General features: G+C 51.6%; 9 protein-coding genes and 2 non-coding genes across 11 annotated transcripts; 6 read left to right on the forward strand and 5 right to left on the reverse strand.

Moving 5' to 3' along the window:
* Positions 1-54: 54 nt before the first annotated feature.
* On the reverse strand, positions 55-3024 carry VTN00DRAFT_4691 (uncharacterized protein; the record flags this gene model as incomplete). Its single annotated transcript, XM_069431141.1, has 2 exons — positions 55-2367; positions 2443-3024. The coding sequence occupies 2 exons, from the start codon at positions 3022-3024 to the stop codon at positions 55-57; spliced, it is 2895 nt and encodes a 964-aa protein (XP_069290206.1).
* Positions 3025-3830: 806 nt separating this feature from the next.
* VTN00DRAFT_4692 (uncharacterized protein) lies at positions 3831-4403 on the reverse strand (the record flags this gene model as incomplete). Its single annotated transcript, XM_069431142.1, has 1 exon — positions 3831-4403. One exon carries the CDS (start codon positions 4401-4403, stop codon positions 3831-3833), a length of 573 nt encoding a protein of 190 aa, XP_069290207.1.
* Positions 4404-4529: 126 nt separating this feature from the next.
* Positions 4530-5018, reverse strand: VTN00DRAFT_4693 (uncharacterized protein; the record flags this gene model as incomplete). Its single annotated transcript, XM_069431143.1, has 2 exons — positions 4530-4793; positions 4983-5018. The coding sequence occupies 2 exons, from the start codon at positions 5016-5018 to the stop codon at positions 4530-4532; spliced, it is 300 nt and encodes a 99-aa protein (XP_069290208.1).
* Positions 5019-6069: 1051 nt separating this feature from the next.
* On the forward strand, positions 6070-7910 carry VTN00DRAFT_4694 (uncharacterized protein; the record flags this gene model as incomplete). The annotated part of the gene is made up of 4 exons (XM_069431144.1): positions 6070-7068; positions 7126-7471; positions 7527-7603; positions 7671-7910. 4 exons carry the CDS (start codon positions 6070-6072, stop codon positions 7908-7910), a joined length of 1662 nt encoding a protein of 553 aa, XP_069290209.1.
* A 2724-nt stretch (positions 7911-10634) lies between these two features.
* VTN00DRAFT_4695 (uncharacterized protein) lies at positions 10635-11516 on the forward strand (the record flags this gene model as incomplete). Its single annotated transcript, XM_069431145.1, has 4 exons — positions 10635-10778; positions 10912-10979; positions 11032-11091; positions 11156-11516. 4 exons carry the CDS (start codon positions 10635-10637, stop codon positions 11514-11516), a joined length of 633 nt encoding a protein of 210 aa, XP_069290210.1.
* Positions 11517-12265: 749 nt separating this feature from the next.
* Positions 12266-12378, reverse strand: VTN00DRAFT_t75. Its single transcript has one exon. It is a non-coding gene; the product is annotated as a tRNA-Glu (tRNA).
* A 1470-nt stretch (positions 12379-13848) lies between these two features.
* On the forward strand, positions 13849-15146 carry VTN00DRAFT_4696 (uncharacterized protein; the record flags this gene model as incomplete). The annotated part of the gene is made up of 4 exons (XM_069431146.1): positions 13849-13994; positions 14123-14277; positions 14566-14898; positions 15031-15146. 4 exons carry the CDS (start codon positions 13849-13851, stop codon positions 15144-15146), a joined length of 750 nt encoding a protein of 249 aa, XP_069290211.1.
* A 63-nt stretch (positions 15147-15209) lies between these two features.
* VTN00DRAFT_t74 lies at positions 15210-15329 on the reverse strand. The gene has a single exon. It is a non-coding gene; the product is annotated as a tRNA-Glu (tRNA).
* A 952-nt stretch (positions 15330-16281) lies between these two features.
* Positions 16282-19134, forward strand: VTN00DRAFT_4697 (uncharacterized protein; the record flags this gene model as incomplete). The annotated part of the gene is made up of 1 exon (XM_069431147.1): positions 16282-19134. The coding sequence occupies one exon, from the start codon at positions 16282-16284 to the stop codon at positions 19132-19134; it is 2853 nt and encodes a 950-aa protein (XP_069290212.1).
* Positions 19135-19713: 579 nt separating this feature from the next.
* Positions 19714-22607, forward strand: VTN00DRAFT_4698 (uncharacterized protein; the record flags this gene model as incomplete). Its single annotated transcript, XM_069431148.1, has 3 exons — positions 19714-20046; positions 20098-22044; positions 22101-22607. 3 exons carry the CDS (start codon positions 19714-19716, stop codon positions 22605-22607), a joined length of 2787 nt encoding a protein of 928 aa, XP_069290213.1.
* Positions 22608-23119: 512 nt separating this feature from the next.
* On the forward strand, positions 23120-24124 carry VTN00DRAFT_4699 (uncharacterized protein; the record flags this gene model as incomplete). The annotated part of the gene is made up of 2 exons (XM_069431149.1): positions 23120-23387; positions 23481-24124. 2 exons carry the CDS (start codon positions 23120-23122, stop codon positions 24122-24124), a joined length of 912 nt encoding a protein of 303 aa, XP_069290214.1.
* Positions 24125-24308: the final 184 nt, after the last annotated feature.

Raw genomic sequence — 24308 nt, forward strand, 5'->3', positions numbered from 1 at the left:
AAGCTGAACATAAAATACCAGACCAGGCCATGCGACACGATGCTATTACCATGACTACGACGAAACGATCTTATAGCTCCCCCCACTGACAATCTCCAACTTCCCCTGCGCAACCATGCCCGCCAAGAACTCCCGCAGCTCCTCATTACTGAACGGAAAGCCACCCGGGACGGCGATCTTCAGCATCATCACGATCCGCTGCAGCGGCATTGCGCCCTGGTTCGTCAACATACCCACGATGAACTGCCAGTACAGATTCATCTTCTCCATCGCTGCTGCGTCGGCAGATTCCTTGGCTGCCGCTGCCGCTGCTGCATCCGCTGCGGCAGCCGCCCCGGCTGACGACGCTTCCCCGGCGTTATCCGCGTTGCCAGACGCATCTCCATCACCGCGATCTTCTTCCTCGTTTGGCAGAACTTCAAGCACGCGGAAGGTGTCGCGCTTGGGTTCCGTGAGGATCCGTTTGCTCACCCAGAAGAGACAGGCGCTGCGTACAAGGGACGCGGACATCTGGAGCTGCTCAGAGAGTTCGGCGACGGTTTTGGTCGTGGGGGCGGGCTCGTCGGACTGGAAGGCATATATGACTGTGGCTTGCCACGTCGTCACCTCATCGACGAATACGCGGTCTTCGAGGTCCAGCTCGACAGTGACTTGGCCCAGTCCGTTCAGCCAAGTGAGTCTGCGGGACTGTTTGAGCGCTTCGAAGCCAGCAGAGTAGCGCTGCTGTAGCGAAGAAATCTCGTCTGGGACTTTGAAACCCTGCTCTTGTAGATTCGGCCAGAAGAAACGCGAAAGAATCTTAGCGTGCAGCTGCGGCATATCTCCAGACGCTCCCGCAGCCATCCTTCTCTGATCTGGAGTGACGGGGAATTGCGGTTCTCTTCTCGCCAACCCTTGATCGTTTCTGACGACTGCGTCCACCCGCTTCGAGTCGAGGACATCCCGCAACATGACCTCGCAAGCCTGCAGGGCTGAATCGCCGAAACGGACTTTCAGTAGCTCCAGGACGGACATCTCCTGGTCGAAATCCGTACGCTTCTTGAGCAGGCGTTCTGCAAGCGTATTCTGTAATTCCTTCACGAAGGTCTCTTTGGATTCAAACAGGCTGGTCAGGCTGCCTATGACATCGGCATTCTTGGACTTTCTGAAATCCGGTGCAGCGTCTATCGGATCCGGCATCCAGTTCATGTCGTCCCAGTCCAGCTCACCTGTGTCATTTTGGAGGGATGTGGCATGAGCCTTTGCCAATTCTGAAGACAGTTCGACCAAGGTCTCGCCACCTGAGGGAAGCGGCTGGCCATCCGCATCCACAGTATCTGCCAGAAGTCCACCGACGATGACCTTGATGGTATCTTCGCGATCCCTCAGATATCTCCGGATCGGTCGAGCGACTCTATCCAAAAGCACGCCCTTCGGATCGAGAAGGTTGAACGCTCGGATTATCGAAATGTAAAGCTGCAGGATCTCAATCGTCGAAGCACCCGGGTGCAACAACCGCTGATTGAGCATGCTGATAAACGAGTTGGCTACGTAAAATCGAGCAGCCGGATGCGTCGCGAAGTGCTTCAGATCCTCGATTGCTCCGATGCTCGCAGGCCACTCGACAATCACATCGAAGAGCTCGCTGGTCCGAAGCGCGCCCAGACGAGCGATGCCAATCTCCTGCCACTTCTCCACATCATTGAGGCTTACATCAAGATGATCGTCTGGCTTCGACTCAGAGTCAGAGGTTTTGAGTATGGACAGAACCTCCACTACAAAGCGAGCAAAGAGGTTCTCGATCCAATGTCGTAGGTGCTGCGTGACTAGCGACGGCCCTTCCCACTGCCCAGCGTAAGCGGCTCTGACGAACTCCGTCATCATATTATTCATAACAACAGCAAATACTGTCTGCGCTCTGTTTCCACCCAGCCCCACTGCCTGGAGAGTTTCGAGCAGACACAGCGCACGCTCTCTAGCCGCAGTGACCTGCGCGTCTTCTCCCTCTGTCATCATATGGAGTCGAGCTTCCTCAGAGGTCTCTTCTCGCCAGACCCTGTACGAGGTTGAATATCTTCTGTCGATATCCATACCATCCTCACCCACATCAGGTTCTCTTTCTTGGTTGGCAATATCAACTCCCAGAATGACAAGCGCCTCCTTCGTGAGCTCCCTGACAAGCAGATCTGAAGTACGGTTCCAAGGCAATGAATAAGCGACGATGGCATGAAAGCTCCGTCGGAATCTGAAAAACGCTTTCTCCTGCTCTGTCGTGTTCAGAAATGGCAGGACGAAGTTCACAAACGGAGTGAAATATATCCTCCGCGCCAGTTGCAGGTACCGAACGTATCTGCGTAGCAGACCTTCTTCGTCCGACTCTTCAAGTAGCTTTGTGTAATTTCAGTCAATACTAGGTATCTAAAACGTCTAGGGGGAAAAAAGAAGGAAGGATAATATACTCACCTGAATCAATCCCGCCCGAAAATTCTTCAGAAAATGCCTCTGCATCTCATTCCCAAACCACTCGATCAGATCATACTCCTTCGATAACCTTTCCGCACCGAAGCCGAATCCCATACTAGACCGTAGATTGCTCCTCGTCCTCCTCCTGTTGCCCTCGCTCCCACGCGATGACGAAGAGCCAGAACCAGCCAGATACTCCAACACATCAGTCGTATCCTTCGACGGCGGATCAAAAACCCCCCACTCGCGCAGGAACCCCTCTTCATCTACAGCGTCAACATTTCCTTCGAGATCTCGATCTGCAAACGCAGCCAGCGCGCCGAACCCCCGATCCCGGATGGACAGGAACGATGTCGCGACGCGCCACGCGCGGTCCCAGGTTCTCTGCTCTTGCTCTGGCAGATCATCTTCGCCCTCTGTATCTAAAGATGCAGGACGCCTGGGAGTAGGTGTGGTAAAGCCAAGGGAAGATGAAGACGCCGCGCGTACGTTCTCGTCGAAGTTGTTGTTGAACGCCGCGGGGGAGAAAACCGAGTCGAAGACCCGTTTGGCGCCGGCTGAGCTGGGGACGTTGAGGAACATTGTTTTTGTTCCTTCCGTTCGTAAAGTGTATGTATGTACAATCCAAATTGCACTCCGATTGTTTAGGTATGTCGGATCAGATCAAATCAAGCTTTCTTAAAACCCTCTTTTAATTTAGAGCATTGTGTTTTCACCATTTCCTCTCTTGTTCTTTTCTTTTTTGGTGGAAAAAGAGAGGATATTGGTGCCGTATTTCGTCATCCTTAGCTGGGTGCAATATACGGCTGCTGTCTTGCTCCCCGGGTCGTCCGGTTGGTTCCCCTTTCGATGTTGTCGCGCGGGCTGCATTTCGAGATATCGCGAGCGCCAAGACATGTGAATATCACGTGATGACGCGTGTTGATGGCAGGCGCGAGGTGGGGCATTTTCCAGGAAGACATCGGAGATAAGATACCGAGAATTCAAACCCTCGATCGATAACACGACATGATAAAAATGGTCTTTGCGTTTTTGTCATGTACATGATAATGCATATCTACAGCGTAGTTATTATGCACAGTACTTGTCTCTATGCTGTACATCTGTAGAGTACATGGTAGCACGAAGCCGTCGCCCATCATCATCGGGCATCTATCGGGTATCGTTAAAAATAACAACTATCCTCGAATTCCGCTTCCGGTGTCCAAATCAGGAACAACACAAACGATCACAAAAACAACCGCGAAACTCTAGAACTCCCGTATAGATAGTAGCAAGAGATATATGTGTGTGTCATGCCAAATATTAACAGTCTTGGGCACACGTCTTCTCAGTGTTCTTTTGGTCATGAAGCCGTCACGCATGCAAGATGCCATCAGAGCTTCAATTCAAGCAGCTTTCCTGTCCACCTTCTCCCATTCGCTATCCGTGCTTATGTATCCAGAGGCATCCAGGCTCCCGCGCTTTCTCAACCCGTCACCCTTAGGAGGAGAGAGTTGCTGCGGCTTGAGAGGAGGTGGAGCCATTGTGCCGATCGGTCTCGCAACACCAGACGTCGCGGCAACGGGGACATCCGTAGCCTTCTCCCCTCCATCGAGGCTCTCCGTCTCCGTCTCGCTCTCATTATTGCTCTCAGCCGCGCTGGTCGTGTCTGTAGCAGCAGTGGACGGTCTGGCCTGCTCTGCAGCAAGCTTCTCAGCAGCAACCTTCTCCCTCTGCCTCTCCTTCTCCTCCTCCCGGGCCTGTGTCTCCCTGACTTCCCTCGCGAACCAGTTAATCGACCACCACAGCGCACCGCATAGGAAAGAAAGAACGACGAAGTGGATACTATAGGTGGCCAGGAGGAGCGCGAAGAGGAGGGCCTGCAGCGCGGCGAAGGTCGCGTTCGTCGCGACGAGGAGAGTCGGGGTGGGACCGGGGGTGAAGATACTGGACCAGAGACCCTCCACAAAGGACGCCATTATTATTGATTACCGATTTCCCTCCAGGAATGGTGAAGCTGGTCAAGGGCTCAAGAGTCGTTGTTTGTTGAGAGCAGGGCAGAGTGAGTTGAGGTTCGGTGTCGGAAACCGGTTTCCGTCACGAGACTACCCTGCGGCGACGAAAGGGTGGCTCTTCTGGCCTGGAGAACGGTCCAGGGGGGATCTAGCGTGTCCGTTCGGTCTGGAGAAGGATGCGGAGAGCTCGCGGAACCCGGTAAGCTCAAGATAGAGCCGATGTTTGGCGTTCTCGTTCTGGGGAAGGTCGGAAATCGATTGGAGATGGACGCGGGTATCGGGTTTTGGAGCGAGCTGGGGGTGGAGCACGGCGGCAACTGGAGCAAAACCTTCTCCAGACTGCAAAGAGCCGGGCTGTAGATCCAAATGAGCGAACCTTGACCCCGTGGGGAAGGATATGGAGAAAGCTCGTGGTGAGATGCGTGGTGGTGAGTATATACACCCTGCCAGGGTGTTTGGGACGGAGATCGGGTTGTCACGTCAGGCATGGAGGGGCTGCCAGCGCACATGAGCACACGCTCCACCGCCCTCGCAGGCACGCACGCCCGTTGGCCTCAGGCCAGCAACGCAAGCCACCATCCCGCAGCGTCTCCTCTTCCAAGCTCCACGAGGCGCTCAGCCAAAAGCTTGTCCCCCGATCTTTGTGCTCAGGCCGACGTTCTCTCCCTTGGCCCCGTCCTTTTGATTACTCTACGGCAGTCCTGGTTTGGCTTGCGGAGTATGCTGGACGCCAAGGCTCTCGGGCAGACTCCGTCCTTCGTTGCATTGTTATTCCAATTGCCGTGCGGTTTCTGGCAGGAGCTGCTAATTAGAAATCCCCGTATTGTCAGTGCTGATCCACTGTGAGATTGCATGCAACCACGAGCGCTGTCCGCGTGTCCTAGGTTGCCATTGGGGTCGACTCTCGAGGTGCACGAGGACAGAATACTGCCATGACGATATCTCACGAGGAGTGGAGAAGTTCGTTTGGATCGCTAATCGACAGTTTTTTTTTCCCTTCTGCGACCTTACCTGCACGTGCTCATACCCGATAACAGTCCGTTACCCGCATGGGCAAGTCTGCGAATGAGATTTGTGCGCCGTGTTATCGCCAATAACGATGCTCGTGAGATCGTCGCTCTGCCCTGCGATTCTAGCACTTTCTGACATCCCGTTCGGATGAGGTCTATCTTAGCTCCTCCGAACATGAGACGGGACCATGGCTGTCCAGAATTGACTTCGAAGGCTAATTGCCGGTCAAGCTCCCGGCCCACCGTCGCCACTATCCAGACTTTCAAGCCTTTCTATTCGATCTGGCTGCGACGCAAGTCACCCGTGGAACGATCTCCTCTACCCGCTCAGGCAGGCGGTCGACTCTCAAGGAGCCTTGCGCTGAAAAGAACGACTCTTTTCAGTGATGCCGCGGTCCTCCCTGACCCGTCTCTTGCATCCCAGCGAATCGCTTTCGGCTCTCTGCCTCGGACGGCCTCTTGGACCCCCTGCGGGGTCTCGACAAGCTGATAAGTGAGGTCCGGTGAGAGAAGAGGCTATATAATCTCCCTCACCGTCCCTCTTGACCGTCTTTTCCCCAGTCCCTGTCTCGTCCCTTTCATCGTAAATCCACCCCCCAATCCTGGCAATCCCCCACAGCATGGCAGACAAGGTTCAGCCCAAGGACGAGGAGGTCCCTCATGCGGGCTCCATCCAAGGATTCAGTCACCATGCGGAGGCTGTCTTTGGCAGAGAGACCTACGGGCCCCCAGGCCTCCGTGGTCCAATCAGCAATCCTTATGTATTCCTCTGCGCGGCGTGCTCCACCATTGGAGGTCTGCTGTTTGGCTACGACCAAGGCGTTGTCTCTGTAATCCTTGTCATGCCTCAATTCACCGACACATTCACCCGAATCGCAGATGGCGTGCCAGGTTCAGGCTTCTGGAAGGGTCTGATGACCGCGATGATCGAGCTGGGAGCCTTTCTGGGGGCTCTCAACCAGGGTTGGATTGCGGACAAGATCTCCCGAAGATACTCGATTGTCGTCGCCGTGATCGTCTTCACCATCGGCTCCGTTTTGCAGACCGCCGCCGTGGACTACGCCATGTTGACGGTTGCCCGATTTATTGGCGGCATTGGGATCGGTATGCTCAGTATGGTTGCGCCGCTGTACATCTCGGAAATCAGCCCTCCTGAGTCTCGCGGCACCCTCTTGGTTCTGGAGGAATTTTGTATTGTCTCGGGCATTGTAATCGCGTTCTGGATCACGTACGGTACTCGTTTCATCCCTGGAGAGTGGTCCTGGAGACTTCCATTCCTGCTGCAGATGATCCCTGGTTTTGTTCTCGTTGCGGGTGTCTATGTGCTTCCCTTTTCCCCAAGGTGGCTTGCCTCCAAGGGACGGAATGAGGAAGCGCTTACCAGTCTTACGAAGCTGCGACGACTGCCTGCCTCTGACAGACGAGTCTATCAGGAATATCTGGATATCCGGGCCGAAGTTCAGTTCCACAAGGAAATCAGCGCTGAAAGACACCCTACTCTGCAGGGCAGCGACAAGAGAAGTGCTTTCCTTCTGGAGCTCGCCTCCTGGGCAGACTGTTTTAAGCGAGGGTGCTGGCGGAGGACTCATATCGGCGTTGGACTCATGTTTTTCCAGCAGGTCCGTCTTGACTCCTTCTTTCGATCCATTTAGCAATGTCTGACACCTTGCAAACAGTTCGTTGGCATCAACGCACTTATTTACTACTCGCCTACCCTTTTCAAGACCATGGGTCTGGATTATGACATGCAATTGATCATGTCTGGTGTCCTCAATGTAACCCAGCTAGTTGGCGTAGCCAGCAGCATCTGGACCATGGACAGGATGGGCAGACGATTCCTGCTCCTAACAGGAGCGGCTCTCATGACCATATCCCATGTCATCATCGCCGTTCTAGTCGGACTGTTCGACAAGAACTGGCCAGCCCACCACGCGGAGGGTTGGACCAGTGTGGCTTTTCTCTTCTTCTACATGTTGAGTTTCGGGGCGTCCTGGGGACCTGTCCCGTGGGCGATGCCATCAGGTTAGTTACTTGTCGTGTTCCCCCCTTTGAAGTCGTTTGTTGATTGTTCTTGCAGAAATATTCCCGTCCTCCCTTCGTGCGAAAGGAGTGTCACTCTCGACCTGCTCAAACTGGTTGAACAACTTCATCATTGTGAGTTTCTTGCCCCGAAACATTGCAACTCCTACAGGCACAGTTCAAAATGCTGACGAGCAAAAAGGGTCTCATCACCCCGCCCCTGGTCCAAGACACCGGCTATGGTGCATACGTCTTCTTCGCCGTGTTTTGTCTTCTGTCGTTCGTCTGGACGTTCTTCTTCGTTCCTGAGACGAGCGGACGGACTCTTGAGCAGATGGACCACCTGTTCAAGGACAACACCAGTGAGGCTGAGGAGGCGCGCAGAAAGGCCATCGAAGCAGAGCTGCTTCAGAGAGAGGCTGCGTCTCTTGAGTCTGCCTAAGTTGCGGGCAGTATGATAATCGGGGAGAAACGACTGGCCATGGTTTTCCTTTCTTTCAGCGGTACGTCTAGCTCGACCGTTCCTCCCCTGCCGGAAGGCAAGTCCTTTCTGCTCTTCATTCGGTTGTGAAAACGTTGGTTCCCGGCTTCACTCACCTCAGTTCGGCATGTTGTACATAATGATACAGGCGTGGCTCCTTTTCCTTATTTCCTTGGCGTCAGGCGCACCACTGTCTCCAGCACCGTCTCTACCAACAATTATTTCATTCATCCAAAATAAGTATGTATGGAGCTCGGTCCTTGAAACCGGATGGGAATAGGTGTTCTACTCAAAAACAGCGACAGATGGCAACAACCAAAAGAAAAAAGGCAAATAACAGCGCAGGGGACAGACATTCAGAGTGTGGATAAAACAATTTCTGCGCGCGGAGGCATGAAATAGATGGACGGTGGAAAAGAAGAACAAAGGGACTCGGTAAGGGCTCATTCCACATATGTTGAGACGTGCGATACTACCCACAGGCAATGCCGTGGGGATGGTGGTTGTGTTGACCCAAGGAGAGAAATCCTACCTGCAATACCTCCGGGACGAGTCGGAGGTTGCTGCACAGTGATCTAAACTCTGGCTTGATTGACCTTGTCAGGCAGAGTCATGAGACATGATATCGACGAGTAAATGTTTGTAAAACCAAGAAAATCCTGTAGCTAAGATAAGGATGAAAATAAATGTGGAGAATTCGAAACAAGACCCGGGAGTAGATACCCAAACCCTGGTAGTGGGTGCTTGGGTACCTTGCATACAGGGTCCCTGCTACAGACGGTCACGACTTGGATAAGGACATGTTGGAAATATATATAGCTTTTGAGCACGTGCTGCCTGCAGATCAAGACCGCAAACCTTCGATGACCGGGGTGCACGCACATAACATGCAGCTTTACTGACGAAGCAAGCTTGACCTGTTGATTACCCCCTTGTCCGTCCTGCCCAATGATGGTGGGAGTTTGTGGGAAGGGCATCCCTGACGCCACGAGTTTGCAAGGTTTCCAACCTTACCCAACCACTCGATCCCCCACTCTCTGTTATCGCGAGTTTTTCTCAACTGCCAACGGACCGCCCCGTATCAAAGCTTCAAGAGGGCGACAGCGTTCTTGTGTCGGCAGCTCCGGTGAACTCTTCACTCCCAGCATGTTGGCTTTAGGCTCACCCGCCAACTTGGTTCTCTTGCTTAGCTCTACCCGGGGTAGTCTGAGTGGGGGCCAAAGACGATGACGACTACACTCCGTACTCTTACTTGCGATAGGTAGGTACACCTCGCCTGGATATTTTGGGCGTAGCATGTATGTTTTTCACTCCACCAGACCTGCTAAGTTCACATCTTGCAGTTAGATTTACTAATAAGGTGAGATAGCCGGACTTGTCATAATGCGAACATCAGCTCCCAGCCACGGCGCGCCACGAACTATCCACAACGACAAAGTTGGCCCCCAAAAAAGGCGCTGTCGTTAGCTCTCCGGGGCTGGACTGGAACTGTGCTGGGGCTAGCTCCCGGCCTCCCGCCCAGCCAACATATGCAAGGCGTTTTTGTAAGCCTCGGGCCCGACGGGCAGTTTTTTCTGACCGTGCGGTCTCAAGAGATGTGCCACTGCCTGATTCTGGAAACACGGGCATCTTCCTCCGAGATGATACTGTGTCTGCTGCGGATCCGGGTCTACGATTAAGTCCGCGTGTACGTACAGTACATACGTTGCCAACATAAACGCAGGACAACGCAGGCCCGATTGGAACCGGCGTTTCTCTGCGTTGCGGTCCCTGCGGTCATCGGGTCATCTTGTGGAGGCGCTCATAGGGCCAGTCATAGAGCTTCAGGGAGATGCTGGGCCCCAACCGCTGGGTACATCCAAGTGTCTTAGCAGTGGCAGTGAAGAGCTGAGTTTTCCATATTTGGCTCTACCTGTTTCATCGCCCGGATAGTTTCTATGCTTTGCCCTGTCTTCAACCTCCGCAGTACGACCGACCGACTCGTGATATACCTATTTATCAACACCCGAGAAGCTCTTCAAGACCTGATCCCGAATCTCATATACTCCAAGGATAAGAGTATGTCTTGCTTTGCTTTGATTTTCTCTCTATGAGACGATGCTTCATTTACTAGCATATTCCACCTCCCCTTACTGTCCCCCAACCGCGATGTCCTCGAGAAATGCAAAAAGCTCACGGGGTCATAGTTCCCGGCGACACAGAGACCTTTCAGTGACGGAAGCAGACTTCGAAGCACTCTCACTCTCGTCTGAGCAGCTCGCTATCAGCAGCAGGAGAACACCATCCATTGCTGAGCCTTCGCCCTATAATCTCGGCCTTTTTCCGGAAGCGTCGTCATCAACTGCCGGCGGTGCAGCGTTAGGCTTAGGAGGTCAGCTTTCGACTTCAGAACGAGACTGGCAGTCATCGTTCTCTTTTGAGGAAGAGTCGGGTCGTCATAACACGTCATTTCCCCCTGCAGATAATACAAGGTATGTGCCTGATATTAGTACTTCTGCGTTTATCCCTAGCTTACCAAATTACATCAAGTGCCCTCGATTTCAACACTTCGTCCTATCCTTTAGACGCAGAACAGGAAATATATTATTCAGATTTAATGCATTCCAATATACGAGGTGTGTTTGAATGTAGAACGTTGCCCAAAAATGCAAGAGTTGACAGTATACAGACTATAATTGGGCAAATATGCCGAGATTCGCGGGACAGCAGTTTCCTCAGAACATAGGGCAACCGCTCTCTCTACCTGAAGGCTTCCCACCATTAAACTCTCCTGCGGGATTTAATCCGTATCAGAGCAATCAAAACTTTATCCCCCCTGAAAGTCAATTGGTACGACACAAAATCCTTACCCGCAAAAGGCAGGCGCGGGAAATAGCCTGGGCCGAGTACAAGACGCAGAATCTCTTGCGCGTCTGTCTTTTATTTCATTCCAGCCGCTAACTGTGTCCATCTGTCTTGACAGACACCATCTTCCAGTTACCCCATGTCGACGAGCGTCCGTACGCCTTCAAAACAACGTTCTCTTTCTCCGTGAGGACCCCTTGGTGTGAACGTGTATCAAGTCTCAACTGACTACTTAAAGCTCCACACCATATACCTTCAATCAGCCACCCTACGATATTCCTCAGGCGTCATTTGCCTCGTAAGTTACCTAGCTTCCACATCACGCTCGACCGGCATTTTATACTGACAATGCCGACTTCAAGGCCATATCCCGGATCGACGACCCCTGAATCCCGAGTACCGACGACAGCAGCACCAGCACCAGCACCAGTATCACCACATTTCTCTCCTTCCGGATCCGCTAGCGGATCCCCAGGACCGGAAAACCAGGTACGGGTGATCAGCTCGAGGCCGAAACCCCAATGCTGGGATCACGGTTGCAACGGGCGCGAATTTTCTACTTTTAGCAATCTGCTGCGCCACCAGCGGGAGAGATCTGGCGCGTCCGCCAAAGCGGAGTGTCCACATTGTGGCGCAGTCTTTACGCGCACAACGGCCCGAAACACGCACATTGCACAGGGGAAGTGTAAAGGCGCGGGGAGGGGTTCGGTGGATACTGACTGACTGACTCAGTCGGAGACATGCCGAATGGCTGAGTTCGGGGGCTGGAAGTCGAGCTACTTACCTAAATGATCTCCACTAGTTCCTTCTATATCGCGCTACTAGACCTTTCGGGCATATGGCATTAGTTAGAGGTTAGGTAGCTACCTTACCATGACGTCCTTGTCCATGTCGGACGTACGTACTAGGTACCAGGTATCTGTCCAGAGGTGTACAGAAGCATTTGCAGGAGTTTATCGATGTTGTTAGGATACCAAGGATCATATCTATATGATATTTGGAGAATAGAATACATGCCTTTTTTTTCTTTTCACGAACAACTAGGTACCTAGCTTAATCAGGAGTATCCAGAAAAAGAACAGCATCTGTGCTCATGTCAATTGTCCTGTCCCTCTGTGACGGCGCTCAGTCATAGTATTATTAGCTAAAACTATGGTAGTAGCTTGTCATACAGAATCGAAAGCATGAGGGGAAAAGAAAGGAAAGGATTCGCAGGGCTTCATGTAACGTGATATATAGGCAAGTAGGACCAGCAGTATCCCAGAGACCAAGGAATGCTCAACACCGCCTACTTTACCGCCTAGGTGTCTGCCGCGCCGTCACACCCTCCACTGTATCATCAGTTCTGTACCTAGCCGACTTTGATAATATTGGTAGGGATCCCTGATCTGATGTCAGTAAAGAAATATATGGGGTTGAAAAATTTTTACTTTAGTAAAAAAAAACAATACATCTGTGTTGAAAATAATTTTCTCCGGTACGGGGAATCGAACCCCGGGCTGCCGTGTTCAAGACGGCCTCAGGAAATTTATCCCGAAAGCTGCCGAATGAAAGACGGCGATGTTAGCCACTACACCACACCGGACTTGTTTGTTGTAGAATTTCTCGCGAAAATTTTTGTCATCGAAAGCAACTGGAAAGCAAAGCGAGAAGACCATTATTATTTCGCGTCGAGAATCTAGGTACCTAAGATTTTTATTGTTTTGATTTTTATTTTTTGATTTTTGGTCAGGCCCCCAACTTCCAAATTATACTGCGTATAGAGGTAGTTTGTGGCTGGTTACTCTGCAATGTGTTACGGCATAACCTGGAGATCACTGACAAGGCTGACGAGGGGAAGTCATGTGACAATACTGGATCGTCTACGATCCATTCTCATGATCCATTCTCATGATCCATTTGTTACGGCACAGCCTAGAGACCATGAGCAGGACAGACGAGGGGGGATCCTATCACGTGACAATGGATCAAAATGATCCATCTGGACCTTTGATCCATCTGGATTCTTGATCCAACCTGACCTTTGATCCATCTATAGTCATGATCCACCGGATAGGTATTTCCAGGGCAGAACTCAGCATGTATATAAGACGCTCCTTAACCATGGGGATCAGGACCCCGTGGTCAACTCAAATAGCAATCTTGATAGCAACATTGCTAGTAACGGCCTATTCACCTATCTCTTTCTCTTGCTTTCTGTCCTCAAGATAAACCCAACGAGCCTCCGCCTAAGAAGTCTTAGGTCCGCCGTTACACTCGGTATCCCGCTTTGACTGAGCCCCCCAAATCCCCTGGATTTGTGCAGGTGAGACCGGAGGGTGGTGTAAAAACCAGGCCCCCAACAAGCAAAGATACGACTCAATCATGCTGTATCCGATGTTATGTGTCTCAACACCTTGTAACAGTCAATAGGACACCGAACTTCAATGCATTGTGGCGTTTCCGTGAGGCGCCAGGCGTCAGGTAGCATTGTGTAACGGCGGACCTAAGACTTCTTAGGCGGAGGCTCGTTGGGTTTATCTTGAGGACAGAAAGCAAGAGAAAGAGATGAATAAATTGGCCGTTACTAGCAATGTTACTATCTGGATTGCTATTTGAGTTGACCACGGGGTCCTGATCCCCATGGTTAAGGAGCGTCTTTTATACATTGTTAATCGAAATAGCCCTTCTGATTAGGAGACTGAATCGAAGACCCCTTGTCGATTCGTATGGCCTGAATCGAAGGAGAGAGGTCTGATTGTATCCTGATTGGTTTGTTGGCCTGTACTTTCTCCGAGAGCTTCCCCCTCTCATAGCCTCACTTCTGCAAGCGTTGTAACACCGAGTTCTTTATATACCTAAGGAGTCAAGGGTCTCAGGTAGTTGAAACCAGCAGAACTGAGATCAAAGGATTAGCCATGGCTTCTGGAGCATTCTCGAGCGCTCAAAGAAAGGGAAATTGCATATAAATTTTTATTTCTCATTTGCAGTCTCCGTAGAAAGACAAACCCCTGTTTGTTCTTTAACACGCCCCAACCCCAAACAGTGCTTTTGAACTGATTTGTTGCCCGGCGACATGGACTCTCAGCTCCAGGTCACTGAGTACCCAGATGTCTCTGAAGACTCTGATGAATTCCAGGACCTAGAGCAGCATGCGAATCCCAACAGCTCTCATGGAGAGGTTGACAAGCCTCAAAACACTGACGCCAATGGCAACTCCACGTGAGGAGAGCAAGAAGGCCGAACTGGACAATGCACCCACAATGCAAGAGAGATTCGCAGTATGTTTCCAAAGTAATTCTATCTGCACTCTTGAAGCTCGCGTAAAGTCTGTAAGGTCAGTTTGATAGAGACTGGACAGCCTTGACTGCTTTTGAGTGCCTGATGGCGGAGAAGGAGAACCCAGTTCAATGGCTCAAGAACATGATTCGGGACTACGAAAATTCAGAGATGCATCTGGATGACATACCCAAAGAAATACCAGTATCAAGTGGCTGGATCTGGAGTGCGTTACCCCAATTTGAGACGTGTACCAATTCTACATGTCTTCCTTTCCTTGGCTTCTGTCCCCAGTACACGGAAGTCATTGCAACTGGATCCGTTACCAATGCAGCTGCTTCTAAAAAAAGAAAAAAAACTTTTTACAGATGTCGTGACAAGTTCAATTGCTTGCACCTTTGGACAGAAATGTGATCAGCTTGTATGCGCGCAAAGACTGTTGCAAATCAAAAAAGCTTGGTTTGTTTGGCACCAGACCCTCGTTTGACCCTGAGTCTTGCTAAATCTCATTTAGAACATGGATTGAAGACGTACCGACCTTGTCTTCCTGTAACGCAGACCGAGTCGATATACCTCCTATTTGCGACACGGCTGGAGCTGGTCATTGCAAAGAAAGACTTCGGGATCACTTTCACAGCTTGTCTGTCCTTTTCTACCGCTGCTGAAGACATTGCAAGTTTTCTCGACATAAAGTTCGTTCCAATTATGGATCCATCAATCATTGATCGAGGACCGTTGTCCCTAGTCACCTCTGGACTCAGAGACATGGCGAGAGTGTTGGCCCAGATTGATGGGGAAGAGACCCCGAAAGGGTGTTCAATACACTCCCGTGAGGACATCATTGCAGGTAAGACAGTCGAGTTGATTCTCCTTCCATAGTCTTGTGCTTTCGGCCTTCAATAGAGTCCAATCCGACTTTATCAAGGATTAATACTTCTCAATTCTCCAAACTTTCGTTCATAACTGACTCGTTTTGCAGCTCGCCCTGAACTGGGATTCTGGGGGACTTGGAATATTTTTGATGATCAAGCCGTCCTGGTTGAGGTGTGCTCCGACGAAGGTCGATGGTCGAGACATAGCAGGACGATTACATAGCGAGGCGACAACAGAAGCGGGGACCCTTTGTCACAGAAAAAGGGGGACTGAAGAAAAAAGATTTTCCCGTGCCGGGAATCGAACCCGGGGCTATCGTGTCCTGCAGAGACGACCTCGGGGATTTCTCTTATCCCGAGGCTGCCGACTGAAAGACGATGATGTTAACCACTACACCACGCGGGATCCTGGTTATTTGAGAGAACCAAAACTTGCTGAAACACGTGGTTACTCTGGCTTCCGAAGAGGTCCCCTCAGCAGCCTCAGAAGGTGTTGCTTTACTTCGAAGTTCTGTACAGATAGTTTTGCTTGCTATAGATCCGATTGATGTGCCGTTGTCTTTGCCTTGTAATCATGCGGTGTCAGTGAAACGCCGGATTTCAGGTCATCCTGGCCTTTGGTAGGTTGCATTTAGGCACCTGTAAGGTACTGCTTTATCACCTGACCGAGTGCCGGGATTTTGCGTCATTAGGGTTTTGGAAATTGTACAAAGCTAATACGTATAGAGGTGTATTGTTCTTTCCTCAGTGTGTCAGCTGTTTCCTTGACGGCCGTTTAAAAATCATAGTACTCGCATGTGATTACTGCCCCAGGCCGTGTGAACGTGCTCCATGGCTTACGTCATCCGGGGGTGTCGGCCGTCAGCTGACTTCCTTGGCACGGGGTATGACTCGACCACGTTGATCGTCGCGAGCCTCCTCGACGTGGTCATCTAGCACTCTGTCCGCGTTTTTATTCGATAACTCATAGCCAGTCATTAGTACTCTCTTTCCCCATGATGCCGTCTCGTTCCTGAACAGATCCGTTCATATACACGATTTTCTTGCTGCGGACAGAGGGCCTCGACACATCGGACCTATAACGGACGTTGCTTCGGAATTGGGTCTCCAACATCATTTCGACTATTGACGTCTTTTGTTTTCTGTTTCAAGATGAATCGGCCATTCTTCCGGCCTCTCATCACATTAAATCGATATTGCACAACAAAAGTTCTCATATTAGGACCCTTACGTGTTCCTCAATATTCCGTATCAGCATTGCAAATACGGCGGCGTTGAGCCATTGAACTCTTGCTGAAAAAAAGAAAAGAATTATCATATACTTCTGCCTTTGTTGCCTAACTGCAAGTCCATATATCATGGCCTCGATTTTCACATACGATCCGGATCCTCCACGGGTCTCTTCGCCATGGTCGACCTCAGGGTCGTCGACCCCTCAGCCTGCGGCTGTCGGCGGTCGAGGTGTGGTCACCCGCAGCCAGACAAGTACCTCTTCGGAGTCGGGTGATATCAACCATTTGTCTGATTATGGCATCACGAAACTGGACCCTGAACCCCAGGAGGGTCCCACTGAGTACAAGCTGCATCTCCTCCTGCGCCCTCGGAGGCTGTACTCGTCAATGTCCACGGGGCATCTCGTTGCCGGATCGTATCACTCGAGATCGAGCTTACCCACGTCTGGTTCGTTTCAGAGCAGCTCCGAAGCAAGTCCCAGGCCTCCGCAGAATCCATCAAGCCAGAGCCGCCAGCAGCGGCTGCAGCAACTCACGACGCAGTTGCTCTGGCGCCTACAGCAGTCCTCTCCATTTCACTCATCTTCCACTGCAAATCTTGTATTGCCGGTGCTTCCTGAGGCCACTCCCAGGCTGGGGGTGCCTAGCAAGCCAGCTCGCCTCCTTCCTGGCCTCGAGGAGAGTCAGGGAGCTCTCTATGAGATTGGAGTGGCTGATGACGGCACCTTTGTTGGTCTTACCGAGGATGAGCTCGAGGAGAGTTTGACCAACCTACGGGCAATGGCGGCTAGCTTGGGGTGCAAGGTCGAGGTCCTCCGTAAGGTAATTGTCGGGAACTGCGAGTGGGCCGAGGATCTGCATCTTGACAATGCTCAGCCGCCCAAGGTCCATGCTGAGAATCTTTGGGTCGCAGAGGCCCTGGTTAGCCCGGATCTTGAGTTTTATAACTCTCCGGATTCCAAGGGAGAGTTCACCAAGTTGCCGAATCTCAACGGACAGTCAGCCGATACGAGCAAGGAGACCTTTGCAGAAGACGACTGTTCGCGCACCGAACAGATTCGTATCTCCTTAGTTGGACCGAGCGCCGCTGGCAAGTCGTCTCTCTTGGGTACTCTGACGACGTCCTCTTTCGACAATGGGCGAGGGAAAAGCAGACTTAGTCTTCTCAAACATCGGCATGAAATCTCGTCGGGCATTACCAGTTCCGTGGCTCAGGAACTGATCGGATACGGCCATAGCGTTGAAACTCCCGCGAGCGATATCGACGTGATCAATTATGCCTCTGGAAATATCGCGGCGTGGAATGATATCCACGCAGCGTCTGAAGGTGGACGTCTGGCATTTATATCCGATCTGCCCGGTCTAACGCGGTACGTGAAATCAACCGTGCGAGGGCTGGTGAGCTGGGCCCCCCACTATGTTATCCTTTGTGTTCCAGCGAACTCCAGTGGGGAAGAAGGTCCTCAGACTCCCGGGGGTAGTGCGGAACAAACTCCCGAAATTGGTCTCTGCCTGTCGTATCTGGAACTTTGCATCAAGTTAGAAGTTCCGATCCTGCTGGCTATAACTAAACTGGACCTTGCTTCTCGCACCGGCTTGAAACAGACTCTCACGAAGGTCCTGTCCGCACTCAAAGTTGCAGGCAAGAAACCGCATATGCTGCCCGTTGCAACAGGCACAGCTGATAAACCCCGGGATCTGGAGCGAATAGCGGCAGTCGACAGTCTTGAAGCAAAGAAAATCATTGAGACTGTTGATGGAGACTGGTCCCACACGGTGCCGATAATCCTCACCAGTGCTGTCGATGGTTCTGGTATCGGAAAGTTACATGCGCTCCTTCGATATCTTCCCATACCCAAAACACCTCCTGCGAGATCTTTACGGTCACCTAAGGGTGCATCGTCTCAACAGGTTCCTACCGATGTGTTTGATATCGATGAGGTTTTTGCAATACCCCCATCCAAAGTCTACTCGACGTCAGCCGAAAGGACACAGGAGGAGAACAGGGGTATTGTTCTATGTGGAATTATCCGCTACGGAAAGATATCGATCGGGGACGAACTGGTGGTAGGCCCAATTTCAATTGATACGCGCACAGACGATGGTGGCCCTCAGTCAACACATAGAAACAGGGCGTTGCATGGATCTGATCATCGTACATACAGTCCGCCACAACCAGCTTCGTTCAGGAGCAGACCACCATCTGGAGAATTCTCGACGTCATATGGATTACTTTCCAGTAAATCTCAGCCCCACGTCCATGGAGAATGGCAGCGCGTCCGCGTCGTCAGTGTCAGAAACTTGCGCTTACCAGTGAGGACGCTTCTGGAGGATCAAGTTGGTACGATTGGCGTCGAACCGGTACCGTCAATCCCAGGAGAAGATCCGCCTCGCCTTAGCAGGATCAGAAAGGGAATGATCCTGTGCAGGTCTCGCGGGTCGCCTCTGTTGAAACCCTCCCCGGATCCAATCCAAAGGCCTCTACTTCCGTCATTCTACGCTGGATTTACAGCAACTTTCCCGTCTCGCAACTTCTCATCTCCTCTATCTCCGCCTCTAGTTCTGGGTGGAAATGCGATAATTTACACAGCCAGCATCCGCACGGCTGCCAGGGTAACCTGCGTTGCACTAGCGGAGCAGGAGATGGTCTCCTCGCCGCCGTCGCCCACCGAGCCCGATTTCTTCAGTTTCGACGACGGCGATGATGTTGATAGGGAAGGACACAGTGACGGTTCCTCACGCCGGACTTGTGCGGAACGCAACAGAGCTCTCGATCTTTCGAAAGCTTCAGCTCATGAGGACATCAAAATCACATTTTCGTTCATTTCTTCCATCGAGTGGGTAGAGGTCGGTTCTCAGCTGCTCGTCATGCCGGGAGCTGCGACATCGCCTGCCGCGAGCGGGGCTATGACTGGCCTTGAGGGGTTTGTCGGAAGGATCTGTGAGGTTCTAGATGGTGAGGAGATTAGGGAGAAGTAAATAGTACCTCTTTTAGATTTGTTCTAGTTTATTGCCGAAAGAATTCAGTAGACACCAATTATCTATCTACCTAAATAGACTCTAATGTGCCTACACCAAAGTGGAACAGCATAACGTCGGCATTGGTTGTCATACGACATCAAGAAATACTATACATGCTAATCGCCATGCAATTTGAATAGTGGTAGGAATGCTGCCACAATATGTGCCTCTAAAGACGTCGTAAATGTGAATCGGCACGTCATAAGGCCGATTATCTAAGGCAGCGCCAAGCACGCAGTCCGGGGAAGCGCTGCGGGACCCGCCGCTGAGTTGTTTGGAACGTGATGCCTCTGCCACCTGCCCGCGTTGAGCTGGCAACTGTCATTGAGACTTCTTTGAGCTTCTCCTGTCTGAGAGATAGTATGACACCGCCAGGGTGATTGGCTGGGGGCTCGTGATGGGACCATTCACCTGTGCGTGCCATCGAAACCACTGACCCTTTACCCCATTCGGCGCTCTGGCTGAGAGGACCCTCTTCGTCCATGTGTGGGATCCGCAGCATCTCTCCAGCTCGTTGCAACATCCTCTCGGGACGACATGGCACTGGGCAACTTTGACGCGGATTTTGCGCTCAGTGAAGAATCTGAGAACTCGTCAGATGATGAGGGATCTGTTTCGGTCTCGTGCGACGAGAGTCCTACGTCTCCCAGCTCTGAACATGGCTCCTCGGCTGCTGAACCTGAGCAGTCCAACGCGGGGCATGCTGCTTCCACGATGCCGTTGGAGGATAAAGTCGTCTCCAAGGGCTCAGCAGTCCAATACAGCATCAGCCAAAGCGAGAAAGGAAACTCTCCAGCTGCTACTCAGGCGAAACGGCCTCTGCGGTTACTCGATCTCCCTGTTGACGTCTTGAAGGAGATCGTCAAGGAGGCAAGCCAGTGTACATACATCGCCACATTAAAAAATGCTGACCTTGAGTAGATTACGCATACAAATGATCTGACCTCTCTAGCCCTTACCTGCTCTGCTCTGCATGCGCTTGCAATACCCCACATGTACTCGCGATTTGACATCGTCTGGCCGGACAGCATGTCTGCTTCGGATCAACCTGCTGGGGTCGATGCCCTTTCGTATGGCCTCGCAACCTTGGTTATGGGCGAAGACGTCTTCCGGGAAACTCCTCACCGTCCGTCCCGCAGCCCGTGTCCCCATTGCGGTTGCAATGTGTATCACCACTCCAACATGCCAGGGTCTTCTGAAGCAGTTGGTGGTGGTGGTCTTAGAAAGCTACGGCGAGGTAACTACTTTGCGAAGTATACACGGAAGTTCTCGGTGGGGAACGGCCCATTGCTCTGGGTGCAGGAATATTCCATCACGAAAGAGACTGGCAAGATGCTGGGGACTTTGGTTGCATTGTCGGTCGCTAGGATGGTGAACCTGGAGTCGTTTATCTGGGATATGCCGACGGGGGTCTTACGGGACGTCTGGATTGCACTTGCTTCGTTGGCTGATCGACCTGGGCACGAATGTCGACTGGAACGTGTCTGGGTTCGTTGGCACGATAATTCTGATAATGCCTCGGCGCATCCCCCTCCAGGGTCAGCCGTCATCCCGGGTGTTGCAACAGGAACTAATTCGGGGTCTTCAAATGGGGCAAACTCGTCTTCGCCAGCTGTCCAAGCAGAGCAGTCTTTATTTCAGCGGTATGGTCACGTTGAATATCCAACGTTGTCAATATTGCCACCCCTGAAGAGCTTAAGCGTCTTGGATATCGACGAACCGTCTTACGTCGAGGAGATGGGTGTGCTTATTGGACGTTCGCGTGACCGGCTCCGGGAGTTACGGATTGGGATCTCTCTCAAGGCATATCTATCTGATTGGCTGAGACCGCTGGAGGATAGACCATCCGATCCGAATCCACTATTGACAGGAAACTCTATACCCGGCTGGCCCAGACAAGGAGGCATACTTGATATACTTCTGAGTAAAGGGAACGGTGAGCCTTCACATGGAAATACAGCTTCCGTCGCGAAACAAGTTCCCATAGGCAGTGATGAACATAGTTCCGGTGAGCAAGTGTTGGAGCAGATCGCTGCTTCAGCTAGTGCGACTCAGGGCATACTCAGTGCCGAGTCACAGTCCACCTCACAAACTTTGGAAGATACGTCTCCTACCGATCAAAACATTGACTCTGTCGGTATTCCAGACCCTGGAGATTCAGCTACCACCAATGCAATTGGGCAGTCTGGATCATCAGTGAACGGCGTCAAGTCCCCGTCAAGCTCTACGGCAAGGACATATAAAGCACGCTCCACTGCTGCAGGATCTGCCGCTGAATTACACCGTCGGAGGCTGAAACTTGAAGTCTTGGAGTTGGAGCGTGTCTTTCTTTCTGTTCCGGTTCTTTTGAAGGCTCTGGATTGGTGCAAGCTCACCAGTCTTACGCTACTTCGCTGTGAAAACCATGAGAAGCTTTGGAAAGCCCTTCGACGGCATTATGCACCTTCCAAGCAGCCGCGCTCCGCATCCGCAAAGACTTCGAAACAAGGACTGAAAGATGCGTCTCCATCTGTTAATTATCCCTTGAAGATCAAATGTCTACATACTGATACAGTCTCTACCCATTTCATACTGTTTCTCAAAGACGCGCTTGCCCCGAATAGTTTGGAGTGTCTTTACCTGCAGGAGGGAGCGTTGTATGACTCTATCGTCACAGTCGACGCGATATACCGAAACGTGATTCGTAGGCAACGGGCGAGTCTGAAAAAGATCTTGATTGACAGCACCGAAAAGACTCCGGCTGGTCATGAGGTTTCGAATAGTCATTGGCGAAGGTGGATGTTCACTAGGGAAATGATCTCGTTTGTGACTAGTGGGCGGATGCCCGAGCTTCGTGAACTTGGGATGGTCATCCATTACAAAGACTGGGTAAGCCTAACACCACCTATTCTCTAGTTGTTCAGAGCTGAGAATAAGAAAATTAGCATTATTTCCTACAGAGACTGCCAAATATCCCACAGTTACGGGCTCTATATCTGCCAAACGTTGATAAACAAGCCCATGTAGATCCAAAGGAACTGGCTCTTCAGATCCTGGACATCGTCACCCTCCGACCAGAGATCGAGCTCTACTACATAGGGATCCAGACGAAGTGCTACGAGATCCTCGAGAATCGGAGCCGTGGAAAGAAAAACGCCTTCGATGACGGGGACGATTCCCAAGACGAACTGCTTCCCGCATCTGGCAATGCAAATGACCCAGGAGCGGACGACGACGACGATGACGATGAGCAAGATGACGATGATGACGACGTTAGCAGCAACGTTGATGATGACGATTCTGATATCTTCCATAATACAGGCGACAGCTATTCCGATGAAGATGACGCCAGCTCAGACAGGAGCAGACCGAAAATCGATTTCCGACTTCGAGAGATTCTTTTCTACGATGACAAGATTTCGATATTCAAGGCTCGTCATGGGGAGTTATGAAGTTTACCTACCTAACCTACCCAGTTAGTAGTTTGAATGGATGAATGAATGCATTTTCTTTATCGATATTCATGAGGAGAGAAGAGGGCCTTTGGGGTCGGTTAAGAAGTTTGACGGGAAATGGCTGATGTGATATGAGGTGATCTGCTCAGATTGAGCGTTTTTATGTGATCCTTCCTTGCTTCCAACTATTATGAGATACCATAGAGCAATACAAATACGGTAAATGGCTTAGAGTGAATTAGGCGAGATTTTAAATGATGAGAGTTGGTGTTACATCGAGAAGTCCGTCGACTTTGTGGCATGTACCGCGTCGTACCATATCGTATGCAAACAAAGCAAACAGTCGATATCCTGATAATCGTCGGCTTCCAAGATCTCGAACTCCGAGGAACGCGCCAAGAAATCGACCCAAGACATCATGAGCCCGCGCAACTGACATCTTTCTCATGACCGCAGCTCATATCCGAACCTGAGCAGCTCTCTCCGGAGGACAATTTACATATTCAACCATGCCTCACGTGGAAGTTCTCACGAGCTCCGCTTCGACTGTCACCCCCGGATGGACCTACGTCCCCGATACGGGCTTCGATCCCTCCCAGGCCGCCATCAAGCCCACCGTTGGGAGAAAGAGAGGGATCCGCGAACCTGGAGGCCGTACAGACCTCACGTCCAGACAGCACACCGCGATCGTGCGTCATCTAGCGGAGCTCGATAGGGAGAATCATAGGGACGTTCATATACCTGTTCCAGTGAAGCAGAAGGATGCTGCTGGTAGAGGTACGTAGCAATACCCCGTTCAAAGATTCTTGGATAATCGGGTCGCGTTGGAAGCCTTTACCATTTACTAACATCATTTATTTTTGTCTACAGTCTCAAGAGGCAAAACTACCCCCAACGTCCGCCGCATCCTCCAGTCGCAAAAGACGTTCAGAAATTACCTGGACGATGAGGAAGCCGCGCTCGCGCAGGCGCAGCATCATCATCATTCCAGCGCCTCAGCACAGCGCCCCGGTATCTCGAAAGTGACGAAGTCTTCAGCGCGAAGAAGCTCTACACCAGCAACTCCCAAACCAGAGCCGTTGTCGTCGCGACAAAAGAAACAACAGACCGCCGCCGCCGCAGCATCACCATCATCAGCGACCCCAGCTGCTGCTCCTTCCCCAGAACCAGTAGCAGAGCCCTCTCAACAGCAAGAAAAAGAAAAAGAAACAGAAGCAGAACAAGAACCCTCCCCGACCCAACTAATCAAATCCGAATACGACAACGACCCCCTCCTCAAATCCTACATCCCCTCCGCGCCCTCGGAGCGCATCATGCAGGCCCTCCTCTCCGAGCCGCCGCTGTCCTACAACGCCGCGCGCGCGGGGCCGCCCACGTCCGGCAAACCACCGCGGTATTTCTGCAGCATCTGCGGGTACTGGGGCAAGATCCGGTGTCGAAACTGTCCCGTTCGGACGTGTGGGTTGGAGTGTTATCGGGTGCATGAGGAGTCGAGGTGTGGGGCGTTTTTCTAGATTATGAGAAAAGAAAGAAAGAAGTGAGATGAGGAGAATCGAATCGAAATGTTATCCCGGCTGGATCTCTGGGGGTTCTCTTCCCTTCCCGCTCCGACGTCGACGTCCCTTGGTGCGGAGGTCATGGTGGCGGGATATGAAGGACGACCAGAAAACCTCACTGGACAACCTTCTTAGAGGAAGC

The sequence above is a fragment of the Thermoascus crustaceus genome, assembly GCF_041956765.1.
Source record: "Thermoascus crustaceus strain CBS 181.67 unplaced genomic scaffold VTN00scaffold_2, whole genome shotgun sequence".
NCBI classification, from domain to species: Eukaryota; Fungi; Ascomycota; class Eurotiomycetes; order Eurotiales; family Thermoascaceae; genus Thermoascus; species Thermoascus crustaceus.